This window comes from Polypterus senegalus, chromosome 5 (assembly GCF_016835505.1).
Source record: "Polypterus senegalus isolate Bchr_013 chromosome 5, ASM1683550v1, whole genome shotgun sequence".
NCBI classification, from domain to species: Eukaryota; Metazoa; Chordata; class Cladistia; order Polypteriformes; family Polypteridae; genus Polypterus; species Polypterus senegalus.
Window position 1 is genome coordinate 31,516,584 of NC_053158.1, and position 19,539 is coordinate 31,536,122.

At 39.8% G+C, this 19,539-nt stretch overlaps 2 protein-coding genes across 2 annotated transcripts in view; one reads left to right on the forward strand and one right to left on the reverse strand.

Moving 5' to 3' along the window:
- LOC120529862 (meprin A subunit beta-like) overlaps window positions 1-10,812 on the forward strand; it is a 33,978-nt gene extending 23,166 nt beyond the window's left edge. The window contains exons 11-14 of the mRNA XM_039754080.1: window positions 316-783; window positions 3,624-3,803; window positions 10,115-10,274; window positions 10,385-10,812. Of these exons, the coding sequence (XP_039610014.1) occupies window positions 316-783; window positions 3,624-3,803; window positions 10,115-10,274; window positions 10,385-10,646 (1,070 nt within the window). The 3' untranslated portion in view covers window positions 10,647-10,812. The remainder of the gene's footprint in view (window positions 1-315; window positions 784-3,623; window positions 3,804-10,114; window positions 10,275-10,384) is intronic.
- A 93-nt stretch (window positions 10,813-10,905) lies between these two features.
- Window positions 10,906-19,539, reverse strand: part of mcm3l (MCM3 minichromosome maintenance deficient 3 (S. cerevisiae), like) — a 42,804-nt gene continuing 34,170 nt past the window's right edge. The window contains exons 16-17 of the mRNA XM_039754082.1: window positions 14,526-14,613; window positions 10,906-11,460 (exon numbers count right to left, since the gene is read on the reverse strand). Coding sequence (XP_039610016.1) covers window positions 11,262-11,460; window positions 14,526-14,613 — 287 coding nt within the window. The 3' untranslated portion in view covers window positions 10,906-11,261. The remainder of the gene's footprint in view (window positions 11,461-14,525; window positions 14,614-19,539) is intronic.

The following is a 19,539-nucleotide window of genomic DNA, read 5'->3' on the forward strand; positions in this document are numbered from 1 at the left end:
TGTAAGGTATTATTTGATAAACGAGATGAGAGTATTCAGTTCATCAAACTAGTTTGTTTAGTTAATAGCAAAGTTTTCAATATCTCACAACGTCTTGTTGAAGGTTGTTTAGATTTCTGCTTCAAACCACATGCCTCAGTAGTTTTTTCCAGAACCCCACAACTCTTGATGTCAAGAAGTGCTTCCTGGGAGCCCATAATTTATTTACAATGCATGTTGTATTATGTATAGGGTATACTATATTTCTGCAGTTTTTGGTAAATGGGGCTCATAACTATGCAGGTTACAATGTGTGTTGTATTCTCTTCATTCCAGGCAAACCACAGAATTACTGGCAGTTTTATCAGTTTAACCTCAAGGCCTCAAATAAGTTCCGTGTGGTATTTGAAGGCAAAAAAGGAGCTGGAGTGTCACAAGGAGGTCTTTCTATTGATGACATCAACCTCTCTGAGACTGAATGTTCCCATCATATTTGGCACATAAAGAATTTTACTCATCTTTTAGCTACAAGCAGCCCTGGTACCTCTGGAAGGATATACAGTCCTCGATTTCTCTCGAAAGAGGGATATTCTTTTCAAATTGGGTTATATTTGAATGGAACTACTGCTAATCCTGGGAATCTTGCCATTTACTTTCATCTGACTTCTGGAGACAATGACAATAACCTGGCCTGGCCCTGCCCATGGAAACAGGGAACAATGCTGCTCTTGGACCAAAACCCAGATATTCGCCATCAGATGTCTAATCAAAGAAGTGTAACTACTGATCCTAATAAAAAGTCAGGTTTGTTTTGCTTATGTTTATTGCATTTTCATATTAATAATTGCTTACTACCCATCCAATTAATAAGAAAAAAAAATATTAATTTTAAAACCGACTTGAGTTAGTTTACACGAGGGATTATACAAGATCTGCACTTCACTTTGGAAAAATTCAGATAAAGCCAAAAAGCACATCCACAAGGATAAATGTTTATATGCTATAGATCGGAGGATGCATAGAAAACACTCTAGTCCTTCAAATGCCACCAAGCATGAGGAGCAACACTAAGCAGTGCACCACTGCTGTTTGCAAGCCGCTGATTTGTGACATCATTGAGCTTCTCACCCTGTCAGAGCAAGAGAGACTAGCGAACAATAAAGAGCTTTGTGTCTGTCACTTGAACCCAGGATTTCATTTACTATCTAAAGCTTAGGCCCAAAAGTGAGGGTGGGGACACAGACTGAACATTGTATATTAAGAGAATGTCTTCCATGGTGACTAAGATTATGATAATAATTCTTCCTTTATATTTATGTAATGTTTTTCTCATTACTTAAAGCACTTTACATAGTTGAGTGGGGATCAACTTCAATCACCCCTAATGTGCAGTATCCACCTGGATAATGCGACGGCAGCCATTTTACACCAGTAAACTCACCACACATTAGCTTTTAGGGGGTGAAGGGATGAGAGGCTGCGATGGGCCATCAAGCCAGGACATCGGGATAAACCCTTCTCTTTACAAAGAATGGCCAGGGATCTGCAATGGTCACAGAGAATCAGGACTTTGGTTTTACATCTCATCTTAAGGATGGTGCCATTTTTACAGCATATAGTGTCCCTGTCACTGCACTGGGGCATTGGGATCCACCTTCAGAGCACGGGGTATGTGCCATCCGCTGGCCCCACCAACACCTTGGTCTCCCATCCAAACACCAGCTGGGCCCAAAAACAATTAGCTTAAAGTGGATTACCTGCTGATGTGTTATAACCATTTACAGATTTAATTTTTTTTTTTTTTGTCAGTGTACAGGCAGGTTAAGTGACTTACTGAAGGTGACAGAAGTGAGAGTATTTCACAGTCTGGTGGAAATACTGAGCAAGTCCTTTGTTTTCAGCAATTGGTAGTGCATAAGAGTTCATGGTTAAACACAGAATGATTTGTTTCAACAAAATATTATCTTAAAGTAATAATAAAAAAAGTGTTACCACAGGTTAGCATTGAGAATGCCACTACCACTGAATGCTGGACACAGACAAACATCTGGACATGACAGCCATTGTACTGAGAGCGCCTCAGCTAACTGAAAGAGTGCGGTCTAACTGCTACAGCAACATTCACCACGCAGATATGCATTTGGATCTCACAGCAGAGTCTGTTATTGTGCTCAATGATTCTTTAACACAAGCTTATTATAAAACAAGTCAAGCTCCAGCACTCAAAGGGGGCCGATTCTAGAGTTGCGTATTGTAGTGGCATCAGTGAATTGCAAAGACCTACCCAGGGTAATCGACATGGACCTGAAGTAGTGTAGGTGTTATTTTGCAAAAACTAAATAATTTCTTCCAGAATGTATTGTTGTGGTGTTATTACGACTGACTCCTGCTAGATTGTTGTAACCTGTGCTCAGTTTGCGGCAGAAGCCAAGCTGACTTAATGCAAAATATCGTTTTTCTATACTACCATTCCGTTTAGTGCACACACATGTATAATACGTTTGTACAGAGCTCACTCTACACGAATACATACGTTAAGGCAACATGAACAGTGCACGCCAAGCAGTAATAAGCTAGCATTTAGGAATGTATGCGATATTCGATTGATAAGGAAGTATCAGACATACCTACCTACTTAGGCATTAAAATTCTTGTATAAAGAAATAGATGTGTCACGATTTATTTTTGTTGTTGCTGCAGTTATTTTGTCACCCTTGTGGATCTGAGGCAGCACCATAAGTGGAAAGACATCTATACAGCTTATTTCCAATGACTAAAGTTGACCCATCTGTTGATGTAACTCTCTAACACATCTTACACATGATAAGTCTCATCTTAGCCACGCAAAACATTCCAGTGGGTGTTGGAAACTATAACCTAATCAAGATGAGAGGCGGAACAGAATCACTTGGCTCTGCAGTTTCCAATAAAGAACTTCATAACCGAGTGGTTCTGCTTGCCTTGACTAGTCATGCGAGAAATGGGTCCTTCAAATATGGAGGGCTGTTGGTGCCTTCCATGCAGACTCAGACTAACCACCCTGCTGTAGCCTCCACTTCCTCTTTGCACTGCTAATAGGAAAACATTTAGTCATTTTGTATTTTACACAAACAGCATGTCATTTTCTTAATGAAGATTACAACCACTTGAGGAATAAGTCTGTGTGTATGCAGTCATCGGTGTAGCGATCCAGAGCAGGGGTCCTGTTCCAGCCCAGTTAATTAATTAGTATCCAATCCTTACCAATAACAAATTTTATGGTTTGTTGGGGTTTTCATTCTACACTATCAGTTTTATTTTTTTCCAAGAATTTCTTTCAAGTGATTTGCAGCCTGAAAAAGATGAGTGATTCTCAGTCCTTCATTTTTCTTTTCCATTTCCATCCAAATATATTATTATTCAGTGAGATAGTTGAGGATGAATACACAGGTGTAAATAGAAACAAGTTCAATGGAGAACGGCTGGTCCCGCTATCATTTGCATTTTGTTGCTGAGAAAGACTATATAAAACAGTAAATGCAGCCGTTTCAAGACTAAAATAAGCAATTAAGCGTGGGGAATCTGCAATAACTGTTTTAACAGCAATAATTAATTTTAAGAAATTGGGTTTTAAAAAAAAAACCCAATTTTTTTTCTTCTTTTAGAAGACGGCGGATACTTTTGGGACAATCCTAGTAAATTTGGAAACAAAGTAACAGATGAAGATGGAAACGCCTTCTTTCGGGGTCCCGGAGAAGGCACATCATCTTTTCTAACACATGAAAGACTGAGAAGCAGAGATTTCATCAAAGAAGATTCAGTGATTTTTCTCTTAACAGTGGAAGGTAAGCAGTACACTTTAGGTAAAGGGGAGAGTCTTCAGGCTGCATAACCTGGATATGTAAAGAACATTGGTGATACTTTACTTTAGGTACTGCAAAAATGCATCTATTAATCATCTACTCTTATGTAACAGGACCTTAACAAAGGCTTCTTTTGGTCTTCATAACACTTGTAAAAAATCAGTTGATCTGTTACTCATCTCTCTGCAGTGTGGCACATTGACATGATGGTAAAATTACGTGTTAATATGGAGGATTCACAGGTGTTATACTAAATATGGAACATCAAGAGCCGTGTGTTCAGTTAAGCCAACTCAGAGCACTCCAAAGTGAAGTTTTATTAGTAGGTCACATTGCAGAGATGAAGAGACACTTCACTGATGCTTTGTAGGAGTTATGAAGACCCAAAGAAGTGTTTGTTAAGGCCTTGCTACATAATAGGAAATGGGAGACTAATTTCTATTCTGTAGCTTTCAGTGACCTTCACTGCTACTAATGGTTGGTTTCCCTACTCTTAGTCATCTTCTTTATCTCACTCCTGGCTGGATTTTGTTTTACTGTACTTTTATTTATTTTCATTATATGTTTTAATGTAAACACTTGGGCTACATCACTACAGATGTTTTAAATGTGTTCTATAAATAGACATTCAATAATCATATGATCAAGGTCTATGGATACAATATTTGAACAGGTCGCATTGATAGGAAAAATCCAAACAAACAAGGTAAGAAATCCCAGAGAAAATCCACAAAAACACAGAGAACATGAGCTCTGGTCAGGATCTGAACTGAGGATCAAGTACTGTGAGGCAGCAATTGGTGTGTCTATGCAAAAATCTGTCATTATTCAATATAAAGAAAAAGCCAATGCTGGAACAAAAAGTAGTAAACCGTCATCTTGATCAGATTGAATTATTTGGCTCTGAAAGGCACCAAATTTAAAGACAAGCTAAAATTAGCTCTAACTAATGCTATAAACCTAAAAAAAATTTTAAAGCAGTAATGTTGATCCCTTTCAAAGAGGTGAAAAAGAGTGCAGGCAGGGTGGAGAAGAGTGTCAGGAGTGATTTGTGACAGACTGATATCAGCAAGAGTGAAAGGGAAGGTCTACAGGACAGTAGTGCAACCAGCTATGTCATATGGATTGGAGACGGTGGCACTGACCAGAAAGCAGGAGACAGAGCTGGAGGTGGCAGAGTTAAAGATGCCAACCAAGATTTGCATTGAGTGTGACGAGGATGGACAGGATTAGAAAGGAGTACATTAGAGGGTCAGCTCAAGTTGGATGGTTAGGAGACAAAGTCAGAAAGGCGAGATTGTGTTGGTTTGGTCATGTGCAGAGGAGAGATGCTGGGTATATTGGGAAAAGGATGCGAAGGATAGAGCTGTCAAAGAGGGTGAAAAGAGAAAGGACTAAGAGAAAGTTTACAGATGTGGTGAGGGAAGACATGCAGGTGATGGTTGTAACAGAACAAGATGCAGAGGGCAGAAAGATAAAGATGATCCACTGTGGCAATCCCTAATGGGAGCAACCAGAATAAGAAGAAGAATGTTGATCCCTTTCATGTTCTTGAACCCAAAAGCTCAACAGCATGTCAGACTTACTGGCTGAATCGTGTCATCTTGAGAACCTCTACGAATCAGAGAGGATAACAGATCCTGCGACTCACCGCTGACTTCTTTTGATAGGAAAATGAATGTGCTCTCTCATAATACTGATGACTGTACAAGTATTTTTTTAAGGTAGGGCAATTTCAGCCATAGTCTACGCCCATCTTTCTGTAAAGTTACAAACACAAGAGACAGACAGACAAGCCTCTTTTCAGTTTTTGTGGGGAGGGAGAGAGAGAGAGAGACTTCTGCAACATCTCCGTGCCATAAGAAGCCTTAAGGTAGCTTTGTCGCACAAGAGGAGAGCAATGGGGACAAATCGCTAGTAAGCCAGCAGAACAGATGCTGGGGACCTGAACAGCCTTAACTGGATTTCCTGGTGTAGGGTGTATGATGTTGAAAGAACCCAAAAATCTGAGGATGCCAAATGCATCACGGAAGATGTGTACAGAAGCATCACTAGATGCATTTGCATACAGTGCATCCAGAAAGTATTCACAGTGCATCACTTTTTCCACATTTTGTTATGTTACAGCCTTATTCCAAAATGGATTGAATTCATGTTTTTTTCTCAGAATTCTACACACAACACCCCATAATGACAACGTAAAAAAGTTTGAGATTTTTGCAAATTTACTACAAATAAAAAAAAATTGAGAAAGCACATGTACATAAGTATTCACAGCCTTTGCCATGAAGCTCAAAACTGAGCTCAAGTGCATCCTGTTTCCCCTGATCATCTTTGAGATGTTCCTGCAGCTTAACTGGAGTCCACCTGTGGTAAATTCAGTTGATTGGACATGATTTGGAAAGGCACACACCTGTCTATATAAGGTCCCACAGTTGACAGGTCATGCCAGAGCACAAACCAAGCACGAAGTCAAAGGAATTGTCTATAGACCTCCGAGACAGGATTGTCTCGAGGCACAAATCTGGGGAAGGTTACAGAAAAATCTCTGCTGCTTTGAAGGTCCCAATGAGCACAGTGGCTTCCATCATCCGTAAGTGGAAGAAGTTCGAAACCACCAGGACTCTTCCTAAAGCTGGCCGGCCATCTAAACTGAGCGATCGGGGGAGAAGGGCCTTAGTCAGTGAGGTGACCAAGAACCCGATGGTCACTCTGTCAGAGCTCCAGAGGTCCTCTGTGGAGACAGGAGAACCTTCCAGAAGGACAACCATCTCTGCAGCAATCCACCAATCAGGCCTGTATGGTAGAGTGGCCAGACGGAAACCACTCCTTAGTAAAAGGCACATGGCAGCCCGCCTGGAGTTTGCCAAAAGGCACCTGAAGGACTTCTCAGACCATGAGAAACAAAATTCTCTGGTCTGATGAGACAAAGATTGAACTCTTTGGTGTGAATGCCAGGCGTCACGTTTGGAGGAAACCAGGCACCGATCATCACCAGGCCTATACTATCCCTACAGTGAAGCATGGTGGTGGCAGCATCATGCTGTGGGGATGTTTTTCAGCGGTAGGAACTGGGAGACTAGTCAGGATAAAGGGAAAGATGACTGCAGCAATGTACAGAGACATCCTGGCTGAAAACCTGCTCCAGAGCACTCTTGACCTCAGACTGGGGCGACGGTTCATCTTTCAGCAGGACAACGACCCTAAGCACACAGCCAAGATATCAAAGGAGTGGCTTCAGTACAACTCTCTGAATGTCCTTGAGTGGCCCAGCCAGAGCCCAGACTTGAATCCGATTGAACATCTCTGGAGAGATCTTAAAATGGCTGTGCACTGACGCTTCCCATCCAACCTGATGGAGCTTGAGAGGTGCTGCAAAGATGAATGGGCGAAACTGGCCAAGGATAGGTGTGCCAAGCTTGTGGCATCATATTCAAAAAGACTTGAGGCTGTAATTGCTGCCAAATGTGCAAAGTATTGAGCAAAGGCTGTGCCAATGCATTATGTACATTTATGTACATGCGATTTCACAGTTTTTTTTATTTAATACATTTGCAAAAACCTAAAGTAAACTTTTTTCACATTGTTATTATAGGGTGTTGTGTGTAGAATTCTGAGGAAAAAAAATGAATTTAATCCATTTTGGAATAAGGCTGTAACATAAAATGTGGAAAAAGTGATGCACTGTGAATACTTTCCAGATGCACTGTAGTTAAGGTGGATATTCGCAGTTTGAGATTCAAATACAATCAATCAATCAATCAATCAACCAACCAACATTTATTTATATAGCACATATTCATACAAAAAAATGTAGCTCAAAGTGCTTTACAAAATGAATAGAGAAATAGAAGACACAATAAAAGAAACATAAGTCAACATTAATTAACATAGAAGAAGAGTAAGGTCCGATGGCCAGGGTGGACAGATACAGAATGTATGGAGATGATACACAAGGCAGTAGTGTGCTTTTAATTCTGTTTTAAACATTAATGCTTATGAAGTCCTATAAAAAGCCTTGAAGAGTGACTTCAAAAGGGTAGGAGAAAGAAAGCTACATTTGAGTTTATGCCAAGTATCACAAAGCCTTGGAAAAGAGAAAAATTGTGCATCTCCCAAGCTGAGGAAATACAAGTAGTCTATAACAGAGTATGAAAGACACTTGCTTAGAAAGCCAGAGGATGAATTGTTTTTTTTTTTTTTACTATAAACATGTTGCGATTTTAATACTCCAAGTCAAGGCACTGATCAACTGCATGAAAAGTACAGTATATGAATTGTAAACACTCCTAACGCAGTTTCTAATAAATGTGCACAGCAAATGAAGTTCAAGTACCAAGAAAGAAAATGTATGGTGTAATATACAAGTGTTTTTAGATGTGGTTATGTTAAGACAGTAGTGAGACCAGCTATGGTATATGGGTTGGAGATGGTGGCAGTAAAAGGAAATCAGAGCTGGAGGTGCCAGAGTTAATGTTAAGATTTGCATTGGGTGTGATGAGGATGGACAGGATTAGAAATGATGACATTAGAGGGTCAGCTGAGGTTGGGAGACAAAGTCAGAGGCAAGATTGCTTTGGTTTGGACATGTGTGGAGAAGAGATGCTGGGTATATTGGGAGAAGGATGCTAAGAATAGAGCTGCCAGGCAAGAGGAGGTTTACAGATGTGGTGAGAGAGGACATGCAGGTGGTTTTGGTTGTGACAAAGCAAGATGTAGAGGACAGGAAGATATGAAAACAGATGATTCGCTGTAGTCACCCCTAATGGGGGCAACCAAAAGACGAGACTGAAATTATCAGATGGCAGATTCCAATTCAGGTGAAGTAAAGATTCAAGTGTTGCTGTTAGTTGGATGTGGCGAGTTTGCAACTAATTGTTATTTCAAATTTCATTAACAATTTTTCAGAGTAGCTAATGGTGATTTAAATTATTATGCTCAACTAGCAAAGTACAATTGATGGCTGCATCCGAATAATTGTTACATAGATCATTGTGAAGCTCTATTGATTAAATACAGTCCCAGAGAAGTGTTGAATCATTATAATCTTTAGACAATGCAGCTGTGAGGTTGATTTTACTGGAATGTAAAACACGAATACACGTTTAGTCACTGTAGCGTAATGCGTCAGACCAATCTTTCATACACTTCTACATAAGTTGCGTTTAATATATGTTTACCTACATGAGCGTCTGGTTGCTTACACACTTCGATTTCAAAAAGCATGATAAACAAGCTGCTGTGACAGCGGATCAGACAAGCCATTACGCAGCCACAGAGAAGTGCAGATTTGGGCAAAGGCAGAAGCTAGACTGTTAACATATGGCAAGGCCGTCCTCTGTACTCCGAAAAGTATGGGATGGCATTTAAATTGATTGTTCATTACCATACAAGGTCATTACTACTGCATTGAACAAATAAAGAAATGAATATATCAATTTACAACTAAAGTTGTACCTTTCTTAAATGGTAATTCTCATGTCATCCAACTGTGTCCACAACTAACCCCTCCCCATCCAGAAGATTACTTGCTTCAGCGTGCACGAATGCAGGTGTTTCACTCTTTTACCATCTGGAGTCAAATGAGTAAAAAACACATTTTTAAAATAATGTACAAGCTGAAGTCCCTGCTCTCAAAGAGAAATTGAAACAGTAAACTAATTTGTACTTGAAATCACTCAGAATGTTTTTAGTTTGTTAATATGGTTTTCAATGGCAAATCATCAAGATTGATAATGTGACCTCATTGATAATTGAACTGTCTTGACAAATTTTCTTGAAGAATAAGTGAACATACAAATGCACCTGAAATGGGGACATCATGAATAACTGAACTTCATACACAGACTGAAGGACAGTGTTTCACAGAGCAGGAGATGCAAACATTAATGTGATTTACAGAATGAGGCAGTAGGGTAGAGAAACATTATATATAATCTCTCTGTACTAAATATCAAAGACTTCTCATTTTTGTACGGTGGGGTACTTGCAGTTTGACTTGCTCAGGGTCACAATGAGCAAATTGCAAACTTCTACTTTAGGATTGACTGACTATCGCATGGCCTCCAGTATCTAATAGGCCCATTTTACTTAGGATTATGGCTGCAAGTACTTTGAACGGTTTGGAGTTACAATTTTGTAGTCTAAAGATGATTTGATATAGGTAAGTCAATCAGAGTGGTTAAGCCAGATAAGGGTGTGGAGGGTTAATAAACCAGAACTAATACAAAAGTATCAATGTTTAATTATTTAAACAAAAAACACACTATGAGCAAAAAATGACTTCATTATAGATGTCTCACACCTACTCAAGACACAGGATGTGCCAACAATTACAAGCCCACCATTGACTGAGAAGCCGGTAACTACTTTACCTCCTGGAAAGCTCTGCGAAAATATTGTATGTGAAAATGATGGAATCTGTGTCGAGTTAGACATGAAACCGACTTGCAGGTAAAGTACATTTATTTAGTAACAGAAATTGAAAACATTTAACCATAAAGTCTGGCCATTATATTAGCAGTCATAGCAATTCATACAGTGTAAAAAACTTATTTTTCCAGATGTGCAGTAGGTGAAGACTGGTGGTATTTTGGGGAAAGATGTGAAACAAAAGGAAGAAAAGAGGACACAGTTATCGCAGCAGCAGTATCTTCTGTTGTGGTTTTTGCAGTCATGCTTGTTATTACTATAATAAGTACATGCTGCCTTAAGAAGAAATACAAAAAGAAAAGCAAAGATCAAGGAATAATATTACAAAATGTAAGTGGAAAAAAACCCTCAAAATATAACAAAATGAGGCCGGCTATTATGGTGATGAAATGAAATGTCCATATGCCTTGTTCATTACAAAATAAATTTACCAATTACTGCTTAATAACTTTTACAGCACAGGCCATACACTCAAGTGCCTTCACCTCATAGGGCTGAAGTACTTTACTTTCATACTTCATTAACTGCAAACTCACAAAAACTAATTTTAGCTATTAATCCAAACAACTTCCTATTTGATTAGTTATTACTAAGATTTGAATGTGTAAAGTTTTAGGTATAATAAACTTAATTTTCTGTTCCCCCGAGTCAATCAGCCAGTTTAGTAGGATTCAGGTTTGATTTTTATCAAACAGTGTATATTCTGAGATGAAAAGATATATATATATATTTTTTTTTTATTTGCAGAAGAATGCTGTATAGACACACTATGTCAATACAGGAATTTGAGGAGGAACGAAGATGACAAAGGAATTGGAGAATTTTATTCATAATTTCAAACAAGGCATTTCTCTCCCTTCAACATGAATAAAATCATCTAGAATCAATTTTCACTGTAAAACAAGCAAGTACTTAATCTAATGCAAAAATGTGTTTATTTATAAATACACACAAACAGAAAAATGCCATTGTAAAAGTAGTAAGACTTCCAGTTTGAACAATACAGATTTAGATCAAAAATACAACATCATCTGAAACCATAACTTGGTTATCATCTTGCATTTGATTTAGCGCTTGTTTTACCTCATCTACTTCAAAAGGATCATTGTTTCCTTTATTGATAAGTTTGACCAGATCTGCAATTGAGGTGGACTGAGATCGGGTAACTTTAAAAGCTTTTAGTAGCGCAGCCTTAAATAACTTCATTCTGGAAAAAAAAAATTGAAGAAATTGGTCACCAATTACTGTATACAAAGCATGGAAATTAATTCTGCTGATTTGCGTTTCCCCCCAAAAAACACTTCAATATATTTTGCTCATTAAGACATTACTTGTACTGGTTTTTTTTTTTTGGTTTTTTTTTTAACTATCGATGGTAGGCTCCCCTACTAAACTAGGGAATTATAGTGCCATGATTGCAGAGTAATCTAATTTTCACATCTTTCACTGCTTAAGGCTGTTTTATACAATCTGAAAAGGACAATCTAGGAGGATAGCTACGGTTTTTCTACATGAAGTCAAGCCAGTTTTAATAGTTGCAGCAGGATGGGTTTTGTGGACAGAGGGCTTTGTCACTGTTGCTGTAGGAAAAGTCAGTTTGTTTACTCTGGACCATTTTATGGAAGAAAGGCCCTGACCAGCCCAAATCCCAGCCTGCATCCTCTTAGAGTGATCTGCACCAGGAAAAACAACGTCTAAAAACACCAGGAGAGTTATACTAGATCAGTATTCTCCAAGAGGTATCAAAGCACTCTAGATACTGTTAATCTTTCAAAATAACAGCAATCACATGTTTTGTACATTAAGCCTGTGTATAAACCAATGTGTAAAGTCCAAGATATGCTTTAACTTATTTCACTTAAGCCTGGCCACATACCAACACAGCTGGAGTGTTCTCATCCATAAAACAGTGAAAACTGCTGCACCCTTTCCTCCCTCCCAGCAATTGATTCTTGCATACCACATGGTGCTGTATTGTTGATTTATACATTTTTACATATTTATGCAGACACACTGTATACAGTACATGTATGTAGTTTACCCTGTATATAGCTTACAGTATGTTCAACATAACACTAGTGTAGATACAAAGTTCCACTGAATCTCCTGCCAGTATTATTCACATAAAGTTGTTCCTATCCCTTTCAAATCAGTAGGACTTCAGTCAAAAGAAAAAAAAAATTCTTTACATGATTTAAACAAAAAAAAACACCAACAAATTACTATTACCAAAATGATTAAATGTTTGCATCATTCTCTGATTAGCCTATGCCTCATTATATGAGTGATGCATATATTGCCTAAAAAAGTGTAAGTTGATCAAACTAAAAAAATTGTTGCTTAATAAGGCAGAATGGTGTAGAATCTTTGTAGTTTCCAGTCATTCTGTATTAAGGAAGCATTTTGTCCCCAAAGAAATGTTTACATTTCCACACTACACATAAATGACCTTAAAATGTTTGAATGTATGTAACAACACCCCTCCCCCCATTACTATGTCATTGTATTAATACATAACTAGCATATAAACCATCATAAGGTCAATGAACAATGATGTTCAAGTCAGACAATATACAAACAAGGAAAAGCAAGGACGATGGGGAAAATGGAAAACTGCTCTGAAATGGCATTAAACAGAACTTGCATTTGGAGGGGACTAAATGGTAAAACAGGAGTTTAATACAGTGGGTTATAATAAATTATGTTAAAGAAGCAATATAGTTAAGGACATGTTTATATACAAAGAGAACATTGTCTCTGCAATGTGATTTCCAGATGGCTATACGTTTTTTGAAACAAGAAACAATGTAAAAAGAAATAAAGAGGTAAGCATAAGAACTAAACCTTTAAAATGAGAAAAGGCTCCATAATTCAAAATCAAATTACAATTTACATTCATTAAATATTTCTATTTCTAAATTTTACAGTACAGAGTACAGTACATAACTAATATGGATTAGAGAAAAATCCTGCATATAAATGCAGAAAACAGACTATAGTGAGAAGTTCAAGTAATGATGCATTTCTTTAATGATGCATAAAGTGTAAAATTTTAAACATTAACAAAATATACAACATTAACCTAATAGGTGAAGGGATCAAGAATGTCTTGAGTTTCCCTTCTTGCTTTCCTTTGTTACCAAGGTTTTCAATTTTATTTTTTGGCAAAAACTGCAAAATAAGCATTCTCACTTGAGAATCCAAAAGGTAAAAATTAGTTAAATTCTCAATGTGATATTACTGGTATTACATATTTAAATGCATACTTTTTTTTACTGGTATTAAAGTTCTTGCATGTCTTTTAAGCTTTAAAACACTACTACATCATTTTCAAAAAGGGATTTCTCTAAACCTAATAAGCTTAGCAACAATAAACATTTAAAAAAAAAAAAGTTAATAAAAAATCAACTTTTTGGTTAAATTATTAAGCTTGATTTAAAAATCTCCAATACTGTTAAATGTTAACTGAACATGAAGTTTCCATTGTTAAATATTAGGGTTACCTCTTATTTTTGAATTGGTACACACCAGAAATATGCCATGTGCCATTAGCTCTTGCGCATGTTCAGAGATTCATATGTACTGTACAGAGTTAACATTGCCATACATATTGAACATTACCAAAGTGTTATAATTAAGAAAATTGTAATGAACACACACTATACATGGGCTTTGTGAATATAATCGGACAGAATCAGAAAATGATAGCTATCAACCAATTCACTTCAAATTCTGTACCTAAACTTCAATGTTTATATAATGGGAATGTTCTGCTCAACTCTAGAAACCAACAGTGATAAGAGGTGTAAAATACACACCCCTCCATCCATTCACTTTCCAAAGTTGACAGCTTTGAGTGCAAGGCAGGAACCAATCTTGAGTAGAATGGGAGGGTAGGATGGAAGGAATATACAGCTGTAATATTACATTTAATAAAAAGGAGCCAACCATTCCCTGGACTTTCAATAGCTTGGAAGGCGACCACAACTAGCTTCAGCATTAGGCCCCTTTTCTAATGACCATATTTAGCAAAGGATTTGACAAAAGTATTCATATTCTGTTAAAATGACTAACCAAAAAGTAACTCTTTCTATATATATATATATATATATATAGCAACATAATGCACATGTTAGCATCTTAAGAACTGGGTTTAATGAAATACTCATTAATTTTCTGAAATTCTATTGTCTCTCACCTGAATGTTAATACAAAAGTAATACCAATGAAAAACTGCAAATTAATTAGTACAAAGACAAAAAATGAATATACCTGTCACGGCTAAGAATTTTTTTCTTTTGACTGCTGCCTTCATCCACAGGAGATTTTCTTGTTAGCTTTGACTTTACAGTTGAAAAACCTGTGAACAGGTAAATAAAAAAAAAAAAATAAAAAAATTAGTAACAGCATGTAGGAACCTCTAAAATTACAGTCATAAGAAAAATGTTTGTGAACCCCTCTTAATTCTTTGGATTTTTGTTCATCATTGGCTGAGCTTTCAAAGTAGCAACTTCCTTTTAATATTTGACATACCTTATGGAAACAGTAGTACTTCAGCAGTGAAATTAAATTTTATTGGATTAACAGAATATGCAATATGCATCATTACAAAATTAGACAGGTGCATAAATGTGGGCACCCCAACAGAGATATTACATCAATACTTAGTTGAGCCTCCTTTTGCAAATATAACAGCCTCTAAACGCCTCCTATACCCTTTGAGTGTCTGGATTCTGGATGGAGGCATTTTTGACCATGCTACTATATAAAATCTCTCTAGTTCAGTTACATTTGATGGCTGCCGAGCATGGACGAGTCTGCTTCAAATCATTCCATAGATTTTCGATGATATTCAAGTCTGCATGAATGCCTTTGTAGATTTCGAACTGTGTTTTGGGTCATTGTCTTGTTGGAATATCCAACCCCTGCGTAACTTCAACTTTGTGACTGATGCTTGAACATTATCCTGAAGAATGTTGATATTGGGTTGAATTCATCCGACCCTCAACTTTAACAAGGGCCCCAGTCCCTGAACTAGCCACGTTAAATTAAGTTTAGGGCTGCAACTAATGATTTTGGTAGTCGACTAATCGTTCCATTTTCCCCCTGAAAATAACCAGATGTTTTATATTAGTTTGACCATCATGAAAAAATACATTAAATACAAACTAAAGTGCACATAGTCTTTAAACAAAAAAGTGCATTTAACTCAACAAAAAATGGCCACAAATGCGTCTTCAAGTCCAAAAGTTTAAATAAAGCTTCAATTCAAATAAAACAATAATGTACAGTTTATATAAAAAAAGACTCTGTTCATATATTCCCGATTGCAGTGCAGGAACGTGAGCATTTCGACGTGCTCTGGTGTGAGGCTGGCTCTCTTCTTTGAGACAATGTTCCCAGCTGCTGAGAAGAGACGCTCAGAGGGAGTACAGGTAGCAGGAATACATAGCAATGATTTCGCAGTCAGAGAAAGATGTTAAATCATCACACTCTGAAGGAAAAGTGTTGTAGTTTTTCACATCATGTATTATATTATGCCAAAATAAAAAATAACGGACTAAAATATGTAACAAGCTAATTACTGCCAGCACGCAAGTATATTCGGAAAAGCACATTTGTTGAACGCCGCAACCGGCTACAGTCAGTTGTCGAAGCCGAGTATATGCGGCGTCATACATTCAACTCCGCAACCGGCTATAGTCGTGTCTCAGTGCAATTTGCCAGCACGCAGGGCGTGGATATATTCGGCGACGTACATTCATTGAACCCCGCAACCGGCTATATTTGCTTCTTAGAGCAATTTGCCAGCACGCTGGAGCTGATCAGTCAGTGCCGTACATTCGTTGAGCAGCCAGCTCACGACTACTGCCGGCCTCGGCAAAACTGCAGCACCACTGTCTCTGGGATTCAGCCGCTGCACTTAGATGAGCCTGCAATCATCAGCGTTTACCCCTGTTTGTGTGCAGCCAGTTCAAGCTCACGTAATTTTAAAAAAGCGATATCAATTTGGAAACTTGATAACATTACAATGTTGATATCCATTTTTAAAAACTTGATATCAAATTTCAAAAGCGTGATAAATTTCAAAGGTTTGATATCAAACTTCAAAAGCTCGATATCAAATTTCAAAAGTGTGATATCAAATTTCAAATGCACAATATTAAATGTTATAAACGTGATATCAAAATGAGAAAATATGGCGCGACTTCAGCCAATTCTCTCATGGAGGACCTCCACCTTTTCTTTACATGGAGTATTGGTTATTTAAGTAGAACAGGCTACAAATTAAGTTAATTCTAAATGTCTTTCTCACACTTATTTTTCTTTTAATGCTATGCTAAAGTACTTAACAGTTTAAGTGAATGATATTTATCTATATAGTTTAATGCAAGAACACGCACACACGTTTTCTCATTAAACTAGGTGCAATACAGCAGTACAAAAAGGTTCTGGTGTAAAGCATACTCAATAAGTAACAAACAACAATTAAGTATTATTTATATAATATTTTGTAATTTACAATGCAATTTAAAAGTATTTGTAAGTTATTCAGCGGAATGAAAATAATTTGGATCATTTACTTTGTTTAAATTTTCATTACTTTTTTGATTCTTATACACAACCTTAAGCCACTGCTGGACTGTCGCAATTGTGAAGAAAGGGGGAAAAAAAAATGCACATTTTCAAAACTATTTCACCAGGGTCTTTAAAACCATCTGGAAGCATTTTGTGAAATGTGATGATAGGTGCCCAAAAGCCAAAACACTGTGTTCCTAGATGATTGTTCAATACTGAAGACTTTCACACACACACACACACACACACACACACACACTTAAAGCACTGGGGTTCCCACGTCATATGGTCTATTCCGATGCCCTTAAAGTGTTTGTTAGAAATGCTCGACCTCTCTAAAAGGACAGATTAAATAACTTCCATCCATCCATCCATTCTCTTCCGCTTATCCGAGGTCGGGTCGCGGGGGCAGCAGCTTAAGCAGAGAGACCCAGACTTCCCTCTCCCGGCCACTTCTTCCAGCTCTTCGGGAGAATCCAAAGGCGTTCCCAGGCCAGCCGGGAGACATAGTCCCTCCAGCGTGTCCTGGGTCTTCCCCGGGGCCTCCTCCCGGTTGGACGTGCCTGGAACACCTCACCAGGGAGGCGTCCAGGAGGCATCCTGATCAGATGCCCGAGCCACCTCATCTGACTCCTCTCGATGCGGAGGAGCAGCGGCTCTACTCTGAGCCCCTCCCGGATGACTGAGCTTCTCACCCTATCTTTAAGGGAAAGCCCAGACATCCTGCGGAGGAAACTCATTTCAGCCGCTTGTATTCGCGATCTCGTTCTTTCGTCACTACCCATAGCTCATGACCATAGGTGAGGGTAGGAGGTAGATCGACTGGTAAATTGAGAGCTTTGCCTTACGGCTCAGCTCCTTGTTCACCACGACAGACCGATGCAGAGCCCCATCACTGCGGATGCCGCACCGATCCGCCTGTCGATCTCACGCTCCATTCTTCCATCACTCGTGAACAAGACCCCGAGATACTTGAACTCCTCCACTTGGGGCAGGATCTCTCCCCCAACCCTGAGAGGGCACTCCACCCTTTTCCGGCTGAGGACCATGCTCTCGGATTTGGAGGTGCTGATTCTCATCCCAGCCGCTTCACACTCAGCTGCGAACCGATCCAGAGAGAGCTGAAGATCACGGCCTGATGAAGCAAACAGGACAACATCATCTGCAAAAGCAGTGACCCAATCCTGAGTCCACCAAACCGACCCCTTCAACACCCTGGCTGCGCCTAGAAATTCTGTCCATAAAAGTTATGAACAGAATCGGTGACAAAGGGCAGCCCTGGCGGAGTCCAACTCTCACTGGAAACGGGCTCGACTTACTGCCGGCAATGCGGACCAAGCTCTGACACCGGTTGTACAGAGACCGAACAGCTCTTATCAGGGGGTCCGTTACCCCATACTCCCGAGCACCCCCACAGGATTCCCGAGGGACACGGTCGAATGCCTTTTCCAAGTCCACAAAACACATGTAGACCGGTCGGGCAAACTCCCATGCACCCTCCAGGACTCTGCTAAGGGTGAAGAGCTGGTCCACTGTTCCGCGACCAGGGACTAAAACCACACTGTTCCTCCTGAATCCGAGGTTGACTATCCGGACGGACCCTCCTCTCCAGAACCCCCAATAGACTTTTCCAGGGAGGCTGAGGAGTGTGATCCCTCTATAGTTGGAACACACCCTCCGTCCCCTTTTAAAGAGGGGGACCACCACCCCGGTCTGCCAATCCAGAGGCACTGTCCTCGATGTCCATGCGATGTTGCAGAGACGTGTCAACCAAGACAGTCCTACAACATCCAGAGCCTTAAGGAACTCCGGGCGATCTCATCCACCCCGGGCCCTGCCACCAAGGAGTTTTTGACCACCTCGGTGACTTCAGTCCCAGAGATGGGAGAGCCCACCTCAGAGTCCCCAGGCTCTGCTTCCTCATTGGAAGGCATGTTAGTGGGATTGAGGAGGTCTTGAAGTACTCCTCCCACCGACCCATAACGCCCGAAGTCGAGGTCAGCAGCGCACCATCCCCACTATATACGGTGTTGACACTGCACTGCTTCCCTCCTGAGACGCCGGACGGTGGACCAGAATCTCCTCGAAGCCGTCCAAAGTCGCTCTCCATGGCCTCCAAACTCCTCCCATGCCCGAAGTTTTGCCTCAGCAACAACGAAGCAGCGCTTCGCTTGGCCTGCCGGTACCTATCAGCTGCCTCCAGAGACCCACAGGACAAAAAGTCCTATAGGACTCCTTCTTCAGCTTGACGGCATCCCTCACCGGTGTCCACCAACGGGTTCGGGATTGCCGCCACGACAGGCACCACCACCTTGCGGCCACAGCTCCCGTCAGCCGCCTCAACAATAGAGGCACGGAACATGGCCCATTCGACTCAATGTCCCCACCTCCCTCGGGACGGGTTGAAGTTCTGCGGAGGTGGGAGTTGAAGCTACTTCTGACAGGGGACTCTGCCAGCCGCTCCCAGCAGACCCTCACAACACGCTTGGGCCTACCAGGTCTGACCGCATCTTCCCCACCATCGAAGCCAACTCACCACCAGGTGGTGATCAGTTGACAGCTCGCCCTCTCTTCACCCGAGTGTCCAAGACATATGGCCGCAAGTCCACGACCACCACAAAGTCGATCATCGACCTGAGGCCTAGGGTGTCCTGGTGCCAAGTGCACATATGAACACCCTTATGCTTGAACATGGTGTTCGTTATGG